The following is a 24,352-nucleotide window of genomic DNA, read 5'->3' on the forward strand; positions in this document are numbered from 1 at the left end:
AAGTTAAAGACGACCCTTTAAATATCAAACATGTTTTATTTCTTTTTTTAAAAGACACAGGAAATGAAAAAGTGGAGCACAGCTCCCATTGCTTACAAATGATACCACAGCTGATCGTGATGTATCTATGGCAACTACAGATCCAAGTAATCCATTATTAAGAAATCAGTAAAAACATGTTGGGGTGAAAAGATGAAAGTGGATTAAAAAAATCTTGAATTACACCTCACAGTTCCTGATTGACTCACAGCGCCTCAATTCAAGAGCAGAACAACCAAAGAAGGCACAAAGAGTTCTGATTGGAGAGAAACCGAGTTCTGTGAGGGTTCATTTTTTTCTTCACTCAATTTAAAAGTGATGAAAGATTGAATTCATAAATTAAAGTGAATAAAGTTCTTGGTTTAACGCTCTTTAGTTTCTCTCCTCCTCCACTGAACACAACAAAAACAACAGGAAACATGCAGAGCAGTAAAGCTGAAAGCATCTTTAAAAGACAATTATTAGAAATGTATGAAGGAGTATTAGGGCCACATTCAGAGTGAAGACGTAAACATAAAAAGTAAGTAGCAATACATTTACGAGAATAAACTCTAATAATAATCTACGAGATTAATGTCGTGGGCTTAATTTACGAGATGAAAGTTGTTACTTTAGTCTTCGTTTATCAGCAGCCGACCGTTCAAAAATGAGGAACGTGGAGCATCTTGTGAAGTTTCCCATGTAATTGAATTTATTTATTTAAAAAGGGACAATGCAATTTTACATAGTTTCAATACATTCATGAAACTGATGTGCTGCATAAAGAGTATAAAGCTATTGCTAATTTCCAACTCCTCCCTAGTCGGGCAAGGAAATCCTTCCTTGTGTAGTCTGTAACACAGACTGACTGAGTTTGAACTCTCTGTGTAATGATCTGCTTTGAGGTCTGTAAATATCTGATTAGTACAACTTAATCTTAATCTCTTAATTGTAATTTATTTTCTTTAACGTGGCTCTAATACTCCGTTGTAGAAATGATCACAGGACAAAATAAAAAATAATTATTTGGAAAGTATGTACCTCCATTAAGAAGTAACACACTTAAAAACAAAGATATGAACTACAGTAGAAAACATACAAAAAAAAAAAACTCTTCTTAAAGGAGCAGTGCGTCCACGCTCACATCCCTGACTCGGCACGTATCAGGGATCAATACAGTGTCAATAACTCTGCATTTTTTGAATCCATGAACCATGAGCACATGACTTCTGGCTCATCAGGATGCTGTGATCAATGAGACCTCTCAGAAGATGATGTTTTTTCTTTTAACTTTCATCATCCAGTCAATTCTGCTCCACTCTTTGCAGAACCAAAGCTCGTCCTTCAGTGTAAATGATGCATTCAAACACATGTTGGGCTTCAGGTAACAACAGGGAAACACCTGCATAAAGAAGCCAGTAGAGTGTGGGAAATGTAGTCCGATCTGAAAGAGGTAAGAATACAACAACACAACAACAAAGAAAGTCCCTACCATTCATACTAAGGTACAGGTTTACTGTGCTGTGTTGACGTGTGAAAATACAAACACATAGCACCTTGTTGTCCCTATAAGCTTGTTGCTCACAAACAGCCACTCTGTCTGTCCTCTAGTCTTAAAGTCCCCTCACACTGGTCACAAGAGGCTCTACTGTTGGTTCAAAAAATTCAGTCAAAAAGTACAAAAAAATGGTTTTAATGTCCTCACCAGCGAGAGAGAGGTTTGAGCCGAACAGCAATACTGGCCAGCAGCATCTCTTCTCACTCCGAGTGATCAACAGTGCTGCAGTCACAGGTGGGCGTCGGCTGGAGGGAAAGTCTTAACGCTGACAGGCAGTAGGTGGGAAAAGATGACACATCCCAAGAAGATGAATCACTTGTGGTTATTTGGATGTTTTTGAGGCGGTCGTGAAGCAGCAGTAAAAACAGATGATGTAAAGCTTCTCTTCTAGTGTCCCCGGACGGTCACTACAGTGATACAGAGGAGTCCCTTTGCTTGTTGTATAAATGCATGTTAAGGCTGCACAAGTCTTTCTGATATGGTTTGAAATTAAAGGACGAGGGTCAGATGGCCATGGGGTCTCTTCTGCTGAAGATGTAGTCCCACATGATGCCGTCTCCGGTGGGAAGATGGCTCGACGGCAAGAGGACCCGTGTGAACCAGTGACTGAGGAACACAAGAAGAAAAGAACCTGAATTTAAGCTAGAAGTAAAAGTGGACATATTATGAAAAATCCACTTCTACAGTGTGTCTGAACATATATCTGGGTAACCTGAGTGTTTACTGATCCACAACATGTGAAATAAATCCATCCAGTCCTTTGTTTGTAGTCTTCATAAGTCTTACAACACAGAGAAAAATGCTCCTGTAAAAAATAAATACCCTCTCCTCCCCTGGTATCTCCACCCATGGACTCCACCTCCAGCCTAGACCGCCATTTTTATTCTTGCAATCGAAGGAGTGATGTTTACTGGGAAAACTCAGGGGGGGGTCATTGCATTTAAAGAGACACACACACCAAAATGGAGCGTTCTGAGAGAGCTGGTTTATACAGGGTCACAAACCTCCTCTGGTGCTTGATTCATGTTATATTTTGACCAAAGCACAGCACAGATGTTTCATTTAGACCACAGGGGACTGTTTGAAAAGGTGTATAATATGTCCTCTTTAAATGTGATGTAGAGTAAGTTTGAATAGACGTCACACAAAGCCATCTAAAAATCCTGTGTTATCTTTGAACATAGTTTTCTCAGCGGTGGGGGAGTCTGCCATCGCTGGCTGGATTCATAACTGTACACAGGATTCACCTGAAACACTGCAGCATGTAATCCACATCAAATGATCTGCAACTCAAGAGCTGCCATGTGGTTTCTGTTCACTCATTTTATAAGATCCAAACATTTTTGGTTGCTGATGCATAAAAAAAAAACTCAGTTAGTTTGGCTGCACTGCAGAGTCTGACTGGTTCATCATATATTCATACGTACACTATTTGTTGTTTATTATTTCAAAGAAAGCAGTCTTCTGAGTATCTTTGCATAGTGAGGCAAAACATTGGTCCCCATTTAAAGTAAGAGATGATTCAAGCTCAGATTCACACTACATCTACTGCTGTATTGGTCATAAGTGAATGTTTCCTTTCTAAAATCAGCATCGGCCTCACAGCTCGTATCAGTCAAGACTCCTAAGCACTATGAACAAACACCTCAGTGACCACAGGTGTTGTCGAATCAACAGTGACTTACGTTTTAAGGCTTGTTACTTTTTTAGACACTTGGACTCACCTTCCTTTTTCCACACCAAGCAGTATTTTCCAATTGTTCATGTTACCATGGTGATATGGATTTCTAAACATCTGCATCAGAACAGAAGAGACGTTAAGAGACAAAACGAAGCAGTTACAAAGTTGTTTATCTAAATAAATAAAAAATGCTGAGTTATCAAAGTTATTTAAGATTAATGTCTCCATCACTCGTGCTCTGCTCTTTAAAGCCGTGATGCATACAGAACATAGCTGTTGACCTCCAAAGATAAAAGCAGTCCATTACTAACTCTTCACATGAGTGTGTATACCTTTCCCTGCTCCCTCAGTCTTCTGGTCTCTTTGTTGTTAATGTGGCGCTCCACGCTGGTCTCTCCTCTGCTGATAAGTATCATGTGCCACAGAGTGAGTCCTCCCAGAGCTACCGCCACCGAGCTGAAGGAGGAGGAGGGGGGGGGGGGGTCCGCATGACGATATCAACCTACAACTGAGTTTAAATAAGCAAATAACACGCTGTGTGCTGATGTGTTCCTTACCTGGTCAGCACCCAGAGGAAGATGACACTCTTATGAGCGGTGGTTTCAGTGTAGGCTTCAGTGGGTGGGGGGGTCTGATAGTATCTCTGAAGAGGAGAGGAAATAATCAGTCTTATGTAGTCACTCTGGTGCCTTAAAATGAGTTATGTCACTTTCAGATCACATCATAGATGTTTAGCTCACTGCTTCATGAGGTCGTTTGGTGGCAATGAGTGTTACATGCTGGATCCTGTACCAGGTGATGTGTTTTATTATTTCCTGTGTGACTTTAAACTATGTGTGATAGGCGACTTTAAACGTTTGAAACTACTTGGTTTTAGAGCCCTGGACTTGTTTATATACAAGCTGGTAAACAAATAACTCTGAGATAATGTAATCGAGGATCAGAGGAGATTGTATGAGGACAAAAAGCAAAGATCCCTTTACATGTCTCCTGTTCCATTCGTCACTGGCCATCTGACCTCCACTCGTTCTGCCTTACTACGCTTTGTCAGGTGTCACGGTACAAAACATTACATCTGACCTCAATCAAACTGGACTCTACTAGTGCCAATACACCAAACTCTAAGGACAGAGTGAATAAATCCAGGTTCTTTAGAAGTTAACTGGATCAGTAAATGACTAACAAACAAACATAACAGATCAGTTTCTTTGCAGGGTGACAGAAGTTCAGGTGTGATGGTGCACAGTAGGGCTCGACTGATATGAGGTTTTTTTGGGTCAGATATGATTTCGATATTAAGGAGAAAAAAACAAATCTGATACCGATATATCGGCCGATATCTTTCTTAGATTTATGTTTGACCTGTAGGGATATAATATATATGATAAAGATATACACATTGATTGTGTTGATCCCTCAAATGAAGTTATCAAACACTTGTTGAAAAGATTTATATCGAAGACCAGATGGTCACTCAACAGGAAGTAACTGCGCATGTATGTGCATCATCACTTGACCCTCTGAAGAGTGATAATGCTTGTTGTAATCCATATAGCGCCCTCTGCTGGTGAACGAGAACTACTACTGTAATACCATAAAACTCAAATGAAATGCTATTTAACTGGTGAATTAATCTTGTAATATCAAAATTAGCAGATACCGATTGTCCACTGGTTATTGCTAATATCGGCCGATATCATCGGCTGTCCGATGAATCGGTCGGGCTCTAGTGCGGCGTCACATCCATGCTCACCTCTATGGCACTGTATGCTTCCAGAAACAAGTCCTTGCTGCTGACGCTACAGTAGATGCAGCCCAGCGTCATGTACAGGCAGAAGGAGAAGAAGTAACGGTGGTTGAAATGACCAACACAGTTGTTCAACCAGGCTGGAGGCATGTTCAGGTTAATGTGGATAACGATGACAATTTAAAAAAAACTACCAACACATGTCAAAACATTTTGAACAAAGTCATAAGAGAAATTTAACTTTTTCATTTTTCTGTTTTGTTACTTTTCAGAAGGATACGACAGTGGTGGTCCATCTTCAACACGCACCTATGAATAAAATAAAAACACAGATAAATATATAAGACTGAAAAACAACGTACAAAGAAAAGTGTTTGACTTGCTCACGTGTTGCAGATGCTACAGTGGTGCGTCCTGGCTGGTTTTGGAGAGATGCATTTCTTGCAGATGGACACTGAGGGAATATTAATTTTGTCCTGAAAGATGCAGAGAAAATAAGAGGATGTATTATCGTCAGTCTATTTCACATGTTATCTGGTGACAGTGACGCCTTGTTAGACGCCAAAGAATATAACTGAAACAAATAATACCAAAGCTGTAGTAAAAAAACTCTTTCTTCAGTTATTTGTTTCATCCTTTGAGGCAAATGCACCCAATCAAAGCACATCAGCTTAGAGAGCTTCTTCTTCTTACCACTGACAGGCTAAGATTGTTATCCACAGAGTCTGGAAACATTACAAAAACCGCGACAGAAAAAAGCTATCACATTGCTCTTTTAAAAAACAGAAACTTCATTGGTTCTACTTTGATTGAGTGCATTTGCACTGAAAGATTACTTTGCTGCACATTCTGCTGCTGACTTAAAGGTCCAATAGTAAGATATCTACTGAATTAAATCATGAAATGACCTTACTATATCATCAGTCCTGGCTTTTTTGACAAAGCGAACGATACTACGACAACGATATTACACTCCTCTGGCTGAGCTGTACCTGAACATACAAACTATAAATCTTGCTAAACGTAGAAGCATTTTTTTGTCGTGTGGTGGACTTGGTACCTTGGGTGGGTGTCCTGGGGAGGTGGTGGTGGCCTTGTAGTAATGAAAGACCACCATGATGAGAAGCCAGTGGCCGCAGCAGAGGTGCCAGACGATCCAGTACACGGGGTAGGTGCTGAGGATCATGGGTATGACGAACAGGTAGACGATGACCACGACTGAGGTGGTCAACATTATAACCAGAGTGACAAATACCTAAGAGGAGGAGAAAGAGAGGGTGAGGAAATCAACTATGAAGACAGAAGAAAAGCACCCAGAATATAAAAATCAACAACTCACCACTCCAAACCAGCGGGTCACATTGTCCACAATCCAGTAGACAGGTTCAAACGCACAGTCCAGCAGAGTGTCCGAGTTAGTGAGGCTGTTGAAGTAAAGGGAGCGTAGCAGCAGTCTGCTGTAGGTCCACAGATCCAGACACTTGCCTCTGATCCACGGTTTGCTTTCCCCGCCTCGGCCTCCTCTGAGCGGACGGCACCAGCGCAGCGCTAGTCGCATGGCCCGGGAGAGCTGCCACCTCAAGCTGCTGCCCAAACGCATGCCAGCGCGGCCTCCTCTCCTACACACTCTGCCTTCAAGACACACGCAAACACACAGACACACACCCCAGCAGTTACAAACACAGGCAGCGAAAAACAGCAGCTCCTCGTAGCGCAACCTAATGACCTCCGAGGTTTCCATCGTCATTTCTGCGTCCTTGAGGAGAAGTCGAGAGTTCTTCTAGGGGAAAGTGAAAAGTGGACTACAAAGAGGACTGACGCGCAATGATACAAAAGCAGCACGAGGGGTTTCCCCTTAGAGAAAGCCCAAAACCTCTGGTAAGAGCATCGCCCGTTAGACAAATGTCCCTCATTGAAGAACAGGGTCTAACAGGTAATGAGCTGTGCCCATCAGTTCCTTTGAATAAACTCCTCTCGTTAATAATGCACAGCTAATCCAGATCTCCAGGCCAAAGCCCTCTGAGGTCCTTGCAGAGGAGATGCAGAGTGGTAACCTTATCAGAGGGAATGCAAACGGATGAATATCTTAAGAAGGAAATCAAGTGGCTACCTGATCCAGGGCATCATTTCATGAAAGTGAGCTTTGGTTACACTGATAAGGCTTGTTCAGGTACTCCCTAATAGAGTGCCATTAATAATGAGAGATCCAGGACCTTCACCAGACAGTAACAGTAACGACTGTCTGCACTTTCTTTACTATTTGTTGCTCATAAATTAGCCGTAGTGACCACTGTGAACCAAAGAGATCCTAATAAAGAAATGTGACTCATGTCCCATCTGTTGAGGTCTCACTCGACTACACTGAGATAGGTTGACATTCGATCCTTAATTAAAGTTGCTTCAAGCTAAATAAATAATGGCCGTATACATTCCACATAATTAGTGAAATTACTCGTCACTGATGTACGGGAGCCCACGATCACCCAAAAAAATTAAAATAAATTAAACTATTACTTCCATCAGTCTGCAGCTTTTTATGATCATTTAGTCGGTGAAAGTTATGTATAATTAAGAAACCTGTCATACTTGAGATGCTAATGACAGATGATAGCGCTGGCCAATTGATCCAGTTTCAGTTTCATGTACGATGTTGTTTTCCCACGATCATAAAAACAACATGATCTAGATGAAACCATTCCTGTGCCACGTGCCGTGTTGTGCTCGTTTTCTCCACAGGTTTTGTCGTGTGTGGTCAACGTTTCAGTGTTTGTAGTTTATAGTTTGACACCCAGAGTTCACCACCATTACCTCAAAAACATTGTTTCTTTGTATTTGTTGTGATCATATATATTTACATTGTTTCACTTTTTAATGTATTGCTTGTTTTTCAAAGTGTTCAGTGTGTTTCAGGTCAATAAATGGATGTGATGCAGATGTTTTAAAATCGTGTTTTATAACCTTGATCTCCATATCGATCAAAAATAATCACGATTATGATTTCTTACATAATTAAAATCAGCCTAACTAGATCATGTTTGACTTTACAAATGACTGAATGATCTCTCAGTTGTAAAGATGCACCAGTTGAACATTGATATCAGCTGATATCAGTCCTGTTGACAAACAACGACCACGGGCAGATAATGTGGCATGCATCGCTGTCAGTAACTGATGTTTATCTGTTGTTTAGAATTCCTTTACACATTTTATTTTGCTTTTTTTAATGGCAGAAAATGTCTTCCATACGAATGAGACCTTTCACCTCTAGTCAGTATTTGACTTTTATGATGAACCAGCAGGTCATGTTTGCTGGATTTCATCATGACAAACATCAGAGAGAGCGCTATTCTTCAGGAGAAACAGAGCTAACGCATTAACTTGAAGAAGATTGATGCTGAATTAATTTTGATACAATTAGGATGCAATGATTTAAGCCGATATCATAAATAGGGTAGTGTCATAAAGAGAAAATCATTTAAGAATTATCTCTGCTTGTGGCACAGGGAGGCTGTATGCTGGGGGGAAAAAAGAGTGTTAAATGCTAATTGAGTTTCTATGTTGAGTATCTGACAGAAAGAACACGAGAGAGTGACACAAAGCAGGGCACAACAGTCTCTATGGCAACCAGCTGCCCTAAATCTGGTCTTTAAAGACACGGCGATCACTTCCCGCCCTGTGTGTCCCTCTGTAATAAGCTTTGCTTCGTCCTGCTGTCTCTGCCTTTCTGAGAAAGAAAAGGACGAAGATGCATCTGCACAAACCTCTTGTTCATCGTCTACAGTATGAACATGTCCTGCTTCCTTTAAAAGACAATTGACTATCTATTGGCTTAATGATAAGACTAACAGACACTCCTGCAGTGTTTGAGAAACTGTATTGATGTTTCACTATTTTCTAACATTTGATCACCTCATGCGAGCAGAGAACTGTCATCATGATAATATCTGTCTCTCCATACTGTAATCTGTTCTGCACATGTTTAAATTTACAAATTATCCCTGCACTCATGTTCACTTCATTTGTCTGTCTACTCGCTGTTATATTGAATAGTTTCTGCTTATCATGTCTACACTCATGCACTTTAACTTATGTCAGTACTGTCCATTTACAACTCTGTTTTTGCACATATACATTCAATCTTTCATATTTTAGACTAGTAATCCTGGTTGTATATATTCTCATTCTTAGTTTTGATATTTTTAGTGCTTATTTACTTTGTATTTAATATTATATTGTGTTTAGATTTGCTAATATTGTGTGTTTGGATAACCTGCTGCTGTAACGCCACAATTTCCCAGCTTGGGATCAATAAAGTAATTCTATTATCAATGGTTAAATGTGGACCAAATATCTGCAGATTAAACTGATGACAATAACTGTAGCATGGAACCCAAATATTATTATACTACTACTTTAAAAACATGTTTGACATGTTAAAGGTCAAATTACATTAAAATGATGGTTTTCTGAAACTAGAGTTCTACCTGAGGGACATAAACACACATTCATTGACAATGATTATTTGTATCTCTAACATTATATCATCCAATCCTTTACACAGTGTGAAACATTAAACCATCATCCAGTTTCCTTGTTCAGAACAAAAGGATAAGAATTGAGACAAAAGCATCTTCATTAGATTGTTTTGTATTTTCAGTATTTGTTGTGTCTTTTGCTCTTTGTTTGAATATGGGCTGAAGATTTAATTACACAACTGAGAGGAATTATAACAAATGTCCTTGATAGGACAGTTCTTACTGTATCTGTTTGCCCACTAAGAATCTAGACTTGTTATCCAGTAGATAAGATCATCCTTTCAATTAGCTACAATATGTCATGCTCGAATCCAAGCTAGCTAGCTGTCTCCAGCCACCTTTAGCCCGCCCGTGTTAACACTTATTTTAAAGTAAGACAGGACACCTACGCGGTCCAAACTAGACACTGACATACTGTACCTGGTCAGGTGAATGAGGCGGAGAAGCCTGAAGCACTACGGTCAAGTCATGGTAAGGCTAATGTGTTAGCTAGCAACCGAGGACTCCAGACCCGCAGCGTGAACGGCGGCGCACGAAGATCCTCTATTGAACAGAAGGTTCACTCTATAGTAGCAACCAAACACGAATCCCCCTCAACTAATATGACGGCTGTCAAATTATGGTTTAATCAGTGTCATTGCTGATTTGAACAGTGTATGGTTCTACCATGGTTATGTTACTTTAGTTTATTTTATTAAAGTAGCCCGTCAGCCAGAAAACAAAAACATTCTTTAAGGGAGTTCGGTGCTTGGAAAATAATTTCAAAGTGGGATCTCTTCTCTTTCTTCCTCTAGCCCCAATGTGTTCTGGGAAATGAAGTTTAATTTAGCTACAACAATTTAATGAAACATCTCTCAGTTTACGCTTTCGTTGCAACAATTGGTAAAACAACTAAATATTATCCATTCATAAGAGCTTTCCTACAGTATAAACAATAAACAGTTAACTGATCAACAACCAGAAGCAACAACCAGCATTTTCCAGAAACTGTGCTCGTAACCAGGAAGTGTTCAAGTGTCATATGATTGTAGAAAAATGGCTGCGGTGCAGTGGTAAGATGCTCCTTTCTCAATATGAAAAAAACTATTTCATCTACTCGAAACTGTTCGATCATGTTTGTATTAACAATGTGCAGAGTTGAGAATGTACATGTAGAGCTGGTTCGTGTCAGCGTCTTAAAGAAAGGTCAACTTCTCTTACAGTTTTGTTTTTGCAGGAGTTATATGCATGATCAAGTGTTGTGATGGTCTTATTCAGAGGCCCCTGTTGGCTGTGTCACTGTTGTAGCCCAACAAAACCTATGGGAGAGTGTCAAAGTTGGTTCAGTGATTTTGAAGCACTGTCATTTCCCAATGTGAGAATGTCTGACATTTGATGCTAGACCTGTTTTCTTCAGGTTTTTGCAGTGCAAGCCAAAGTGCATTTACCTCAATCACTTTGGGAATGTGTCATTGCTTAATGTAACGGTTGCTCTGTTGTGTCTCTGTCATGAGTTGACATTTGCCTCCTATTAAGAAAGCTAGATGTCCTCTGTCACCACAGACTTTTATTTTTGTGCTCAAGGCAACAACACAGATCCTGGTTGGACTTCCAAAAACAAAATCAAATATTCGACATATGTTGTGTTAGCATCACTTTTAGTACTAGGAGTAAACCGATGTGTTCTCTTTACAGCTGTGAGTATTCAGTGTTGAACTGAATCTTTAATGGACGTACTGAACCTCATCTTGTCTCCTGTCTGTGTTTTGTGTAACAAGGCGTTCCTGCATGCGCAACTATGAGGCAGAGCTGCAGAGATGTCGACCTGAAGGTGCTCTGGTCGAGTTTGGAGACTATCACCCCCTCAAACCCATCATGGTAGACTATCTGCTGTTATCATCAGTATATTTAAACCCAATCTGTATATTAAGTGACAGAAACTGAAGTGGAACACTGCATGTTGTGAATGCATTATTAAATTGTTTCTTGCATTAATAAGGCAGCTTTTATATCTGTTACTGACGACTGATGGTCCACTCTGCTCTCCTCTCAGGTGACAGACACAAAGACCCGGCGTGGGGCTCGTAAAGGCAGCACCTCCTCGTCCTCCTCGTCTTCCTCCTGCGCGCCTGCAGATCCCCTCAGCTCCATGCTGGACGGGACCGACCCCCTCTCGATGTTTGCTGCAGCCTCGGCCACTGAGGCCCCCGTCATGTCACACAGCGCCTCCACAGGGGTCAGTTCACACCACACACAGAACGATTCATATTTAGAGATATGCTGTTGTGTTCACTAAGACGTGAAGAGAAGATGATGGCAAACTTATTTTTAAGGATTTTTTTTTTTTTTTTTGCCTTTAGGACCTTGGGAGGAAGAGGAAGGAGAAGGATGAAGAGGTGGTGGGACACGACTTTGAGTCCTGGTCGACAAAACGAGGAGAGATCTTGGCAAGGTTCACCACCACTGAGAAACTCTCAATAGTGAGTCAGCCTTTTACTAGAAGTAATATCTTTAAACAGCCTGTGTTTGCACTTACAAAAAACTAATTCTAATTTATTTTCCTCCATAGAATCTTTTCATGGGTTCTGATAGAGGTAAGACCAGGTTTTTGATAAATTACTGCTGTCATATAAGATCTGTTCAATACCATACAGCTATATGTTTACCATTAGAAATAAAGCATTAACGCTGATGTCAATATATTGACACTAAGACGATTAAAGTCCTCATGAAACAGAAACTTAGAGAGTATCTCACTGCTGGGTTGTGATGGATTTTCCAACTGAAACAGGGTAGAATCAATCACGAGACAGAAGGCGGGATAAATGAACATTTCCCACAGGAACGCTGAATTTAGATGGGGAATATGTTGAAATGTTATTGGAAGGATAACCCCCTTGAGATGCACCATCTCGTTTTACACAAATGAAAAGACAAAAATGAACATTACATAGAAAACTTTCCAAGACGTTAACATTCACACATACACAGAGCCCTCCTTCACCCACCTGGAGATGCAGATATACCTGCAGTAGTTATAATGAGTAGAGATACACAGGCCCACATTCATTTAGAAACAATGTATACATTTTACATTGAGCGTATCAATCCACATATCAGCATCACCAGAACTAAAAACAGGAGCAAGCTGTTTGAAGATAAGAGAGGAGAGCTGAGTGTATCGGACAGATTGTTCCAGTCTGAGGGAGCTTTAAACTGAAATGCAGATTGTCCAATTTCTTTACGTATTTTTCATTTCATGGGGACTTTAATACTAATGATTTGAATTTGAAAGAGGTGGCATTTAGTATAGAACATACAGAGAATGATTTTTTCGACAGTTCTTTTTACATATATGTCAAAAAAGTCAGAAAAGTTGCAAACAAGTCAGTATTTTTTTTTTATTATTATTTTGTTGTGCTGCCAAAAACTTTCAACAAATTTCTCTTAAGTAACCTTTTAAAAAAAGTTTGTATTTATTTGTAGTATTTGAACGATGTTAACAGCTAACAAAGTACTCATGATGTCACTGCAGGTAAAGCTCCGAGTCCGGGATCGTCAGCTGTTTCAGAGAAAGTTCGAACTCGCCTGGAGGAGCTGGATGATCTTGAGGAAGTATGTTCTGGTGCATCTTTCACACATGGGAGCAGGTTTTATACACTGTATGTGTGTCCCTGTATAGTAAAGGGTCAGTTGTTGAATAATGACTTGCAGGTTTAAATAATTAAAGTTTTCAATCATGTGCACTCCTGATTCTGACAGCTTTGAATTAAAGAGCTCTTCAAATGCTTCATCGTTTGTACAGCATGTGTGAGACAAACACTAAGAAAATGTCAACCTTCATTGTCAGTAAAATAAACTGAAGCATGAAGAGATTTTGTTTTTCATAACTCATCATTTGACTCATCATCAGTAATAACTTCTTGGTCTGTGTTTTTGTGTTCAGGGTTCCCAGAGAGAGCTGCTGAACCTCTCCCAGCAGGATTACGCCAACCGCATCGAGGAGCTGAACCAGTCCCTGAAGGAGGCCTGGGCCTCCGACCAGAAAGTCAAAGCCCTGAAGATCGTTATCCAGGTAACCGTGCTGTTAAAAAAAAAAAACACTCTACCTCTAAATAATGAGGGAGAGAGTCTCGTCCTAACCAGTAGTGCTGATCTGTGGTTTGTATTCCAGTGCTCCAAGCTTCTGTCGGACACCTCGGTGATCCAGTTCTACCCCAGCAAGTTTGTCCTCATCACCGACATCCTGGACACTTTTGGTGCGTGTAGAAGCCGTGTTTCTTTCAGTTCACTAAAGAAAAATCTCTTTTCTGATTGTAGTCTTTCTGTTTTTGTAGGCCGGCTGGTGTACGATAGAATCTGGACCATGTGCTCAGACCCGAGACCCTTACCAGGTACAGATGGGATGTTAGTTTTACGATATCCAGTCTATTATTGTTTTGATCAATAGCATCGAGGCCATAGCATTAAGATCTTCTAGTTATCCAAAGGTAATGTTGTATCTGCTCGGTGTCCTCCTGCTGCAGAGTCGTTCACAGTGGACGATGTCAACGACACCGCCAAGGAGACCTGCCTCAACTGGTTCTTCAAGATCGCCTCCATCAGAGAGCTTCTGCCCCGGCTGTATCCTTTATTAGAATAATGATAAATGTTGTCTTTGTGACATTATGCATCATAAAAGACTCTTTGACTCCTGAACTCTGTTGACAGATATGTCGAAGCTGCCATTCTTAAGTGCAACCGCTTCCTGAACAAATCGTACGTACTGTCAGTTCCCCTCATCACTTATACTTGCATATGCTGCCTTTGTTTAATTTAAATCCCTTAGTATCACTCAATCTCTTCTTTGAATGATATGCATATATTTGTTACACTGGACCCACCAACTTTTCCTTTCTGCATAATAGTTGTTTTTCTCATTCCTTCTTCCTTATTATTATTTGCTTTTATCTCTTTTAGTTTCTTACATCTTTTTTAAATCTTTGGTCCTCTTGGTCTCAGCTCGTGTTGTTGGGTTCTTGTCTTGCCTTGGTTCTTATAATGGCTCTTATGATGGTCAGGTTATATATGTCTGTTGGGTATCTTGCTATATGGGTTCTTTTCTGTTGGATTGTCTATAATTATTTTGAGTATTTTGCATTTGTTATGTTCTTGCTCTTGTTTATGTTCTTCTGTGTTTAGTTTGCTTTGTTCTTGTGTTTGCCTTTACTGTTTGTCAAAGCACTTTGTAAACCTGTGTTTTTAAAGGTGCTATATCAATAAAGTTATTATTATTATCATTCAGACTATGAACAGGTTTTCTCTTTGTCTCGTGTAGTGGTATTCCGGAGACTCTCCCTCGGCTGACGGCCATGATCAGAGGAATCGGAGACCCACTGGTGGCAGCGTACACCAGAGCGTACCTCTGCAGGGTGAGACAAGCTCTCTTCTCACCATTTATCCTCAGTCGTTATTCGCTGTCTTCTTGAAGCGCCTCCTGTTTCTGAGCCAATTCTCCACTGGTGGTAAAAACTACCTGTTTTTAATGTTTTGAGAAATGACGACTACATTTCACTACGTTAAAGTTTATCCTCGTTTTGTTTTGCTCAACCAGTCAAACAGTCAAACAGTAAAGTGTCCTTTGTGTGTTAGCTGATTTGTTTGTTTATCCAGTTTATTCTAGCATAATCACCAATCACTGTAAAGGTCATCAGCCACAGATCCTTAGGTTAAAGTCACTTTTTCAATTGCTCTTTAGAAGTCAATAAAACAGCAACAGAAATTCTAACAAAGACACACCAAACAACTGCAAAGATAGTGAAAAACATCGACACAAACACAATAAGAAGTTAAATAAGTACAAAGAGGCTCATGAAAATTACAATGATACGCAGAACATGAGTAGCTCAGTCTGTAGGGACTAACTTTGGGAAATGGAGGGTCGCCTGCTCAAGTCCCGGTGTGAACCAAAATATGGAAGTTGGTCTTGTAGCTGGAGATGTGGAAGAGGTCACTTCTCGAGTACTGCCGAGGTGCCCTTGAGGAAGGCATCAAACCCCGAACAGCTCTTGTGCACTCCCTGCTTAGCGGAGTGTAGCAGCCCCACTCTGACGTCTCTCCACTGATGCATGTCCACAGCTCCTGTTTGTGTTTGTGTGTATTTCAGGTCTATGTGTGTGAGAAAAATGTCTCTCAATTAAGTATGTAAAATGAATAAAGGTGTCTGAATAAACTAGTAGCTCTGCTGAAGTCACTTGTTGCCTAAGTTAACCGTGTTCTCTCCCATCAGGTGGGCATGGAGGTGGCCCCCCAGCTGAAAGACAGCCTGAACCGCAACTTCTTCGACCTGCTCGGGACCTTCCGGCAGGTCAGCGGGGAGAGCGTGCAGAACCAGCTGGTCCAGCAGAGGGTGGAGGTGCCCGAGTACTTGACACTTTATTCCCCCGCCATCAACTGGATCCTGCAGTGCATCGCCTACAGAGCTCCAGAGGCAAGCGCTCACACACACACACACACACACATTACGTTTCATACATTATTTTTACATCTTCTTAAACGGAGAGATGATGAATATTTGCAGAACATGGCAACCTCCAAAAAAAAAAAAACAGCATTTTGTGTTTTCCGTTAAAGGTTTTGCTGACAGAAATGATGGAGCGATGCAAGAAGCTGGGCAACAAGTGAGTGGTTTCAATCATGAGGGAAATATCGTTGATTCTTGATGGTTAAAGACGAGGTGCAACAAAAGATCCATGTCTAAATGTTCCTCAGGAGAGAAATACTACTTCATCATTAATTTTTTTTTTTGAATCAGAGACAGTGGAGAAAATAAAACTAGTCTCAGAAGAGAAATGATGCTTTGTGTCAGATTTAGCTTAACTAGCTCATTTTCATCTCGTTGTCCCTGGACATAAAGTATCAGCTTATGTAGTGGATTGGTCCCCAACACCTTCTAAAGGGTGCAAGATAAATCTCAGGAGTCTTAAGTAGGAACAGGAAAGGAAAGCTCGGGAAAAAAGAAAAAAAGAAAATGTTCTGCCTCACTAAATTATAATTTTATTTTGGAAAGACATTTGCTTAGCTAAATCAGTTCTTAATCTCAGAAAAGGTCAGAACAATTGGGAAGCCGTTTATGAAATTCCAGATTATGGACACAGAAAGTGTTACTAGGTTAATACAATACTCAGAAATGTATGACTGTTTTACAAATCTTTCAGTCAGTGTCAGTCACCTTTGAAAACAAAAGATCTGGCATGTCCCTGTTTCCCATAGTGCCTTGCTGCTGAATTCAGTCATGAGGGCGTTCAGGCCGGAGTTTGTTGCGGCGAGAGCCACCGACTTCATCAGTATGATCAAAGACTGTGACGAGGCCGGATTCCCAAAGGTCAGAGATTGACAGTGATTTTCATGTGTGAGGTTTTTGAATCTGGAGTTTTTATTCCACTATAAAGTAAAGCATTGTCTGAATCTGCATGACGTGTGACTTGGAGGCTTGTTTGTTGTCTCCTCTCCAGCATCTGTTGTTCGGGTCACTGGGTCGCAGTCTGGCTTGTGCCGACCCTCCAGAATCGGAGAGACTGACGATCCTGAACGAAGCCTGGAAAGTGGTCACCAAAGTCCGCAGTCCTCAGGTGACTGAGCCAATAATGCTGCTCACACGTTGATAAAGATATTCAGGTTAGGCTGTTTACATAACTGTTTGTGGTTTTTAAGGATTACATCAACTGTGCTGAGATCTGGGTGGAGTTCACCTGCCGACACTTCACAGTGAGTAAAACACCGAGGAGAAGGAAGAAGGGGGGTTGGGACACTTTTTTTTTTTTTTTTTTTATGAAATGAGATTAAAAGTCTGCATCACTTTCTTCCCTTCCTGTTAGAAACGTGAGGTCAACACCGTCCTGGCTGACATCATCAAACACATGACCCCTGACCGGGCGTTTGAGGACGCTTATCCTCAGGTCAGCAGCTCATTGGTTCCCTCAGGATCATGAAACACCATCCTCATCCTGCTGTCCGCTCTGCAGTGACTGTGTTTGTGTTCTGTTTCTATATGCAGCTGCAGTCAGTGATCAGGAAGATCCTCACCTACTTCAACGACTTCTCCGTCCTCTTCTCCATGGTGAGCAACTCCCACTAAAAGATGATTAAGCTCTTCACAGTCTGACTTTTATTGTTCCCTAATGTTGCCAAACTGTTTTTGTGTGTTGCAGGAGCGTTTCTTACCTTTTTTAGACATGTTCCAGAAAGACAGTGTGAGGGTGGAGGTCTGCAGATCCATCATGGAGGTCTTCATCAAGTGAGACACAATGAGAGAATTATCCACAGCTGTGAAACCGTCGCTCAAACCTTTTTTAAATCAAGTCTCACGGTCATGTAATGAAATTGTCTCCATGTGCTTGTTTGGTCTCCTGCAGACATCAGATGGAGCCCACCAGAGACCCTGTCATCCTCAACGCCATGTTGCACATCTGCAAGACCATGCACGACTCTGTCAAGTAGGGCTTTTGATTGTGTGTGTTTGTCTGTTCTGTGCATATGATCACTTTCATATCTGCACTTTTTAGGGCCTTTGGTAAAAAAAATGTTTTATCCCATCATGGTTTTATTTATTTTTACTTTGACTTGACGTCAGTGATTTTATGAGTTCATTTGCTTATAGAGATTGTCAGCGTGGACAGATGTTTCACCTCACAGCTGCCAGCCCTCAGTCAGTGTGACCTGTCTGCTCTCTGTGTTTCAGCGCTCTCACTCTGGAGGACGAGAAAAGATCTTTGGCTGTGCTGATCATCGGCTTCATCCGCATGGTGAGATTCCTTTTAGTCAGTGATTTCAAAATAAGACCAGTGTTGTGCTAAATGGACTTGAGCTTGTTGTGGTCGTTTTTATAGTCTTCTGACTGCTCAAAGCGCTTTTACACCACAGGTCACACCTACACATTCACACACTCTTGGTTGCGGCCATCAGTGTTAGCTATCCCATTCCCAAGGACATCCCAGGGGATTAACCCATGATTCAACCAAACCAATATCTCACCCAACATTTCCTCTCTCTCTGTTACTTCTGAATAAAAGCTAAAGCCTAAAAAATCATCTAAAAAAGAAAAAAAAGAAAAGGCCTCAGCCTCAGTTTTCAGATTTGGTTTGTAAGTGTGCAACTTCATATATATCATTTAGTGAATTCTCCTTTGAGACTTATTTGGAACTAGATCAAAGTTATTCCTAAGCTTCTTATTTCACTGAAACCTCCCTTAATAAGAACATGAGATCACATTATCAGATCATACAGCTATATGTAAGGTTACATTCTGAAAGCTCACACTTGTACAGATGTTGTGTGTCTCTGTATTTCAGGAGCTATCTGTATTTTTGCATAGACGTTTTTTTGGAAGATTTCCTCAGTCAAGTGGGAATAGTCTTCATGTCTGGGACTACTTTCAGCTGGGGATGAATACACATTTGCTTCTCTTCTTAGTGGTGAATGTTGGATTCACTAAATAAACAACTTCAGAATCAGAATCAGGTTTTATTGCCAAGTACATTTACACATACAAGGAATTTGACTTGGTGTTTTGGTGCTAAACAATGAACAAGGAAATAACGCAGAACTAGCAACAACTTAAATAATACAGTATAAGAAGCTATTACAATATATAAAATAGAATAAAAAAATTTAAGATTAAAAGTATAAAAAAAACAACAACTTGGTGCTTCAAGAAGTAATTACGTAAAGCATTGTCCAGTAAACAATGTAGTTCATGTGTGTGTTTTTTAGTTTATGTAATTTGATAGCAAGACATATTTAAAATGTTTTTTTTGACCGAGTCAACAAATCATTCTTTACTTTCCCACGTTAATGTGACCCCTGTAACCACTCTCTTATGATAAAAAGTGATGTACAATTCCAGTAAATTGTGTAAAAAGCACTCATTGGGTAAGAGGAGCTCTGTTTTCTCACCTCATTACGTTCTTTCTTTTTGTGTTTTAGGTTTCTTTCGGCCGTGACTTTGAGCAGCAGCTGAGTTTCTGTGTGGAGGCCAGAGCCACCTTCTGTAACCTGGAGTCCGTGCTGGTGCAGCTCATTCATGTCAGTAAAAATCAGTTTGTGTGTTATTTGTTCTCGTTCTGTGTTAACTTGTGTGTGTGGTATTCATGCTGAATGCTCACCTTGCTGTTTCCAGACGGTGAACCAGTTGGCCATGGAGACGAGTCGGGTGATGAAAGGGAGTCACTCCCGCAAAACTGCCGCCTTTGTCAGGGTGAGTGGAAATGCAAAGCTTCTGGTCCCTGCAGGCCACCGTACTCTCCTAAAGGAAGAGGTTTCAGCAGTGCAGAGGGAAGAGGGAAACCTCGCATTCAGAGAAACCAACCGTTGCTCTTTAATTCATTTTTTCCTTTTTTATGCAGGCGTGTGCTGCGTACAGCTTCATCACCATCCCGTCTCTCAGCAGCATCTTCAGTCGCCTCAGCCTCTACCTGCTGTCCGGCCAGGTCGCACTCGCCAACCAGTGTCTCTCTCAGGGTAAGGAGCTGCCTTTTTTTAACATTAAAACTAGGGGTCAAATTCAGGTCACACTGAGGGGTTGAAAGATGAAATTACAATACTTATTTTACTCTAACATTTCCAACATTTTTCTCTCTCATTCCTTTTTCCTCGTCTTTTTCAAATCTTTCTTCTCTTTCTCCACCACTTTCCATCTCCCACTCGTCCCTCTTTTTACTCTCTGACCTTCCTTTCTCCTACCCTCTCATTTTCCTTATCGCCATCCCACATTTAACTTGTTGCCTTCCTTTCCCCCTCCTTTTTCCTTTCCTCCATTTTTTTTTTCCCACATCTACAGCGGATGCTTTCCTCAAAGCAGCGGTCGGTATTCTCCCGGAGGTTCCTCGCTCCATCAGTGTGGAGGGAAAACTTCGTTCTTCCGAGAACTTCCTGTTAGACTTCATCAACAACTTTCTGTCTACACTGCTCGTCGTTCCGGTAAGATCCACCTCTCCTCTCTCTTCTGGTATGGGGACGGAGTCAAACGGGGATGAAGTAAAGAACCAATAGGATAAGTGTTGAAAGTTTGTGTTTGCAGGACCATCCTGAGCATGGCGTGCTCTACCTGGTCCGAGGTCTGCTCAACATGGTCCAGGATTACACCTGGGAGGACAGCAGCGACGCCAAGGTGCGCGTCTACGTCAGTGCTCTGCCGCTGCTGGCCGCCATGAGCCAGGAAGCCTACCTCTACTCCATCCCTAAAGGTACATGCACATACAGAAATACACTCTACTCCATCCCTAAAGGTACATGCACACAGAAATACACTCTACTCCATCCCTAAAGGTACATGCACATACAGAAATACACTCTACTCCATCCCTAAAGGTACATGCACACAGAAATACACTCTACTCCATCCCTAAAGGTACATGCACACACAGAAATACACTCTACTCCATCCCTAAAGGTACATGCACACAGAAATACACTCTACTCCATCCCTAAAGGTACATGCACACACAGAAATACACTCTACTCCATCACTAAAGGTACATGCACACAGAAATACACTCTACTCCATCCCTAAAGGTACATGCACACACAGAAATACATTCTACTCCATCACTAAAGGTACATGCACACACAGAAATACACTCTACTCCATCCCTAAAGGTACATGCACACACAGAAATACACTCTACTCCATCACTAAAGGTACATGCACATACAGAAATACATTCTACTCCATCACTAAAGGTACATGCACACACAGAAATATACTCTACTCCATCCCTAAAGGTACATGCACATACAGAAATACACTCTACTCCATCACTAAAGGTACATGCACATACAGAAATACATTCTACTCCATCACTAAAGGTACATGCACACACAGAAATACACTCTACTCCATCACTAAAGGTACATGCACATACAGAAATACATTCTACTCCATCACTAAAGGTACATGCACACACAGAAATACACTCTACTCCATCACTAAAGGTACATGCACATACAGAAATACACTCTACTCCATCACTAAAGGTACATGCACATACAGAAATACACTCTACTCCATCACTAAAGGTACATGCACACACAGAAATACACTCTACTCCAATAAATAAATCTAGGTGAACAGAATCTTACTCCTTCTGAATTGGTTTACTGATGGTTAGTTTCTGAACCAACCAGGTTTAAGTTTTGCAGAACAGGAGGCTTCAATTGTCAATTATTTTTACACTTATAGATAGAATAGAATGACTTTATTGATCCCAAACTTGGAAATTGTGGTGTTACAGCAGCAGGTTATCAAATCAAATAAAACAATACAAGAATGGATACATTAAATAAGCACTTAGAATATAAAAAATAAGAAAATGAAGAGATTTATACATCAAGGATTTAACTTAACATCCCTACTGGTTTAAAAAAAACTAAACCTAAACTAACCTTTTCTCCTTCCTGGTCTCAGTTGACTCCAACGAGACCCTTTATGGAGGTGATCCCAAGTTTCTATCAGAGATCAACAAGCTGTGTGAGACTCTCATCGGACAGATCCTGGACCACATGAAGGCCCTCGGTCGGGATGAGGTGATGCAGTTTTTATTTACTAACATTTGAATTGTATTTTGGCTCACAAAAAAAAGTCACCTCTGTTAACGTTGAAGCAGCCGTTGTTCCAGATTTAGAGTTTCCCTCATTAGATAAATCATGTATCTGATTCTATTATGCTGCATTCAGGTACAGGTGGAAAAGTCCAGCATTGCTTCACTCTACTCATTAATAGCATTGCATTGACTTGGTGTTTTCTCATTGCAGCAGAGCACACGGCGTCAAGGCGCTCTGGCCTTCTCCCTGTTCGGCGTCCTGCTCGCTCACGGTGATCTGAGGAACAACAAGCTGAGCCAGCTGTCTGTCAACCTGTGGAATCTGGGCCACAAACATGGATACTGTGAGACGCGGGTCTCAGTGAGTTCACTCACACATACACCCCCCCCTTGAGAGATGTTGAAGTGTTTCTCAAGCAGCTCTGCCCATAACTGTAACGTTTGCTGTACTTGGTTCTGATTCCTCTCACTGTTTGTAAAAACACCAGTAAACGTGCTTCCTGTGAAAGCAACCTTAGTGACTTCCTGTTTTCTCTCGCTGCTCCAGGTCCGCACTCTGGAGTACATCAAGCACCAGGCTCAGCAGCCCGACATGAATCACCTGACAGAGACGGTCCAGAGGCTGGCGCTGCAGTCCCGCACCTGAGTGTAAACCTCGACAGCGTTTGTGAAAAGTTTGTGCAACAAGTGCATACAAGTCAAAGCATCACAGAAGAAAAGGAATGCCTTAATGTATTATGTATATATAATGAATTCTTCTGATAGGACAGTGTGTGAACATCTGAAGAGATGTGAGTTGTTAAAAAATAAGAACCATATTGCTTCTCAAAGACTGATCTGCTCTTTTGCCAAAATTCCTTTTTTTGTGATTTACAAGCCTTTGAAAAACAACTAATGAAAGCTCCTGTGAGCTGTTTCATCTGGTTATGAAACAGACTATAATTGGTATTGAGGAACAAAAGCCAACAAGAGCATCAGCAACAAGATGGATAATTTCTCTAAAACTAATTGAAACGCTTGTCACCATTGCTGAGGGGTCGTTGTCAGACCAAGCGAGTTACAGCACACTGCAGAAACAAACTTTGTTTAGATTTTCCTCAGCAAAGATTTGCAGCGAGTTATAAGATTGACTTTGAAAAAAAAACAGCTGGATGAGATTTCTCATGAGGAAACACTACCTACACATGCACAAGAAGAAAATCATCAAGAGATAAAAGGTACTGCTTTGTCCAAAATGAATGCAAGGAGAAAATTCTCACTAGTTTTGTTCATTACTCCTGTTTATTGTCAATATTTCACACATTAAATAAAAGTAAGTAGCAAAACCCTTCGATGGATCATCCAATAGTTAAGAGGGTGCAAAGACACAATCAGGACATGATTCTGGATGATTTCTGGACTTAAGTAACATCTGGTGTCACAGTCTAACATCTTAATATATCCCGTCTGTTCTCGACAATGCTCTGTAACGTAGTGTTGTGAATACAGTTAACATAGCATTATTGTTGAAGTATCATTTTCTTAACATGCTGAATTTGTAGAAATAAACGTTCTTCTTTGTATTTAATACCAATCATGAGTTTGGGTTTTTTTTTTTCTCACATTGTTATTTAATTTAATAAAACATGAACATGACAGCATTATCAGGTGTTTTCAGACTGCAGGAACTTCTTCATAGTTCTAGGAACTGTTGGAAACCCCCCCTTTTTTTATTAATTCCTCACTGAACTATTTTAGTTCCTATAAGCCCGTCTAGAGGAACCTTTTTAGCTTCAGAGTAGGTACCATGGCAGTGTGAATGCAGACAGAAAAAAAGTCCCCTATAGGTGTTTTTGTAACAAAGAGTCCTGGGGACTTTTTGAAGAGAAACTATCCACTACCGTGTACAGAGTTCCCTGACCACTACACACCATGGAAACTTTTTTTCCTGTCTCCATTAGAGGTGCTGCTTGTCAACAGGCAGCTGCATGGGGCCCCCAAGGTCTGACAAACTTCAAACCACAGCAGTGGCTCAAAATTTGCAACGTTTGCCATGACAGTAGAAAACCTTCCTAAAGGGGCCCCATCTTACAGTACTCACTCGTATAATAGTAAATCACTGATTGATGCTTGTCCAGCCCTCTAAATATGGACTAGAGACACTTTAATGCAGAACTTCTGCTAAAAAACATGATGGGGATGAATGCGGCTTGGAGGGGCCACCTGTGATTTTTTTTTGCCTCGGGCAGGAGCTAAAAAGGTTCCTCTTAAAAGGGT

General features: G+C 40.9%; 2 protein-coding genes across 4 annotated transcripts; one reads left to right on the forward strand and one right to left on the reverse strand.

Annotated features, from left to right (window-relative positions):
• Positions 1-16: 16 nt before the first annotated feature.
• zdhhc16b (zinc finger DHHC-type palmitoyltransferase 16b) lies at positions 17-10,091 on the reverse strand. 2 transcript variants are annotated; one of them, XM_020644804.3, is made up of 10 exons: positions 9,960-10,091; positions 6,344-6,636; positions 6,065-6,259; positions 5,392-5,480; positions 5,285-5,313; positions 5,011-5,144; positions 3,815-3,900; positions 3,590-3,713; positions 3,301-3,371; positions 17-2,182 (listed from the first exon to the last, which is right to left on the reverse strand). In XM_020644804.3, the coding sequence occupies exons 2-10, from the start codon at positions 6,602-6,604 to the stop codon at positions 2,080-2,082; spliced, it is 1,092 nt and encodes a 363-aa protein (XP_020500460.1). In that variant the 5' UTR covers positions 6,605-6,636; positions 9,960-10,091; the 3' UTR covers positions 17-2,079. The 2 variants fall into 2 exon arrangements, with proteins under 2 accessions (XP_020500460.1, XP_020500461.1); XM_020644805.3 differs by having other exon boundaries at positions 6,344-6,632; positions 9,960-10,064.
• Positions 10,092-10,446: 355 nt separating this feature from the next.
• On the forward strand, positions 10,447-23,669 carry vps35l (VPS35 endosomal protein sorting factor like). Of its 2 annotated transcripts, none has more exons than XR_010664906.1 (30): positions 10,447-10,591; positions 11,297-11,396; positions 11,572-11,754; positions 11,879-11,998; positions 12,088-12,112; positions 13,054-13,133; positions 13,465-13,593; positions 13,693-13,777; positions 13,856-13,912; positions 14,045-14,141; positions 14,229-14,276; positions 14,836-14,929; positions 15,787-15,987; positions 16,131-16,177; positions 16,770-16,881; positions 17,012-17,128; positions 17,211-17,264; positions 17,375-17,455; positions 17,554-17,616; positions 17,708-17,793; positions 17,912-17,992; positions 18,238-18,301; positions 19,482-19,580; positions 19,675-19,752; positions 19,901-20,015; positions 20,335-20,474; positions 20,575-20,782; positions 20,823-21,278; positions 21,961-22,079; positions 22,308-22,327. XR_010664906.1 is itself a non-coding variant. In XM_020644785.3 (30 exons), exons 1-30 carry the CDS (start codon positions 10,575-10,577, stop codon positions 22,740-22,742), a joined length of 2,907 nt encoding a protein of 968 aa, XP_020500441.1. In that variant the 5' UTR covers positions 10,455-10,574; the 3' UTR covers positions 22,743-23,669. The 2 variants fall into 2 exon arrangements, 1 of the variants encoding a protein (XP_020500441.1); XM_020644785.3 differs by lacking the exon at positions 20,823-21,278 and adding an exon at positions 22,644-23,669 and having other exon boundaries at positions 10,455-10,591; positions 20,575-20,740; positions 22,308-22,457.
• The last annotated feature ends 683 nt before the right edge of the window (positions 23,670-24,352 follow it).

The sequence above is a fragment of the Labrus bergylta genome, chromosome 21, assembly GCF_963930695.1.
Source record: "Labrus bergylta chromosome 21, fLabBer1.1, whole genome shotgun sequence".
NCBI lineage: Eukaryota > Metazoa > Chordata > Actinopteri > Labriformes > Labridae > Labrus > Labrus bergylta.

What these genes read in the sequence shown, in the direction of transcription:
- zdhhc16b (XM_020644804.3), bottom strand. Translation starts at nt 6,604, where the DNA reads ATGCGTTTGGGCAGCAGCTTGAGGTGGCAGCTCTCCCGGGCCATGCGA. An exon ending in TTCCTCTGGGTGCTGACCAG is followed by an intron (nt 3,714 to 3,814) that starts GTAAGGAACACA and finishes CTCCTCCTTCAG; the next exon opens with CTCGGTGGCGGTAGCTCTGG. An exon ending in GACTGAGGGAGCAGGGAAAG is followed by an intron (nt 3,372 to 3,589) that starts GTATACACACTC and finishes GTTCTGATGCAG; the next exon opens with ATGTTTAGAAATCCATATCA.
- vps35l (XM_020644785.3), top strand. An exon ending in ACCATGCACGACTCTGTCAA is followed by an intron (nt 17,993 to 18,237) that starts GTAGGGCTTTTG and finishes TCTGTGTTTCAG; the next exon opens with CGCTCTCACTCTGGAGGACG. An exon ending in AAACTGCCGCCTTTGTCAGG is followed by an intron (nt 19,753 to 19,900) that starts GTGAGTGGAAAT and finishes TTTTTTATGCAG; the next exon opens with GCGTGTGCTGCGTACAGCTT.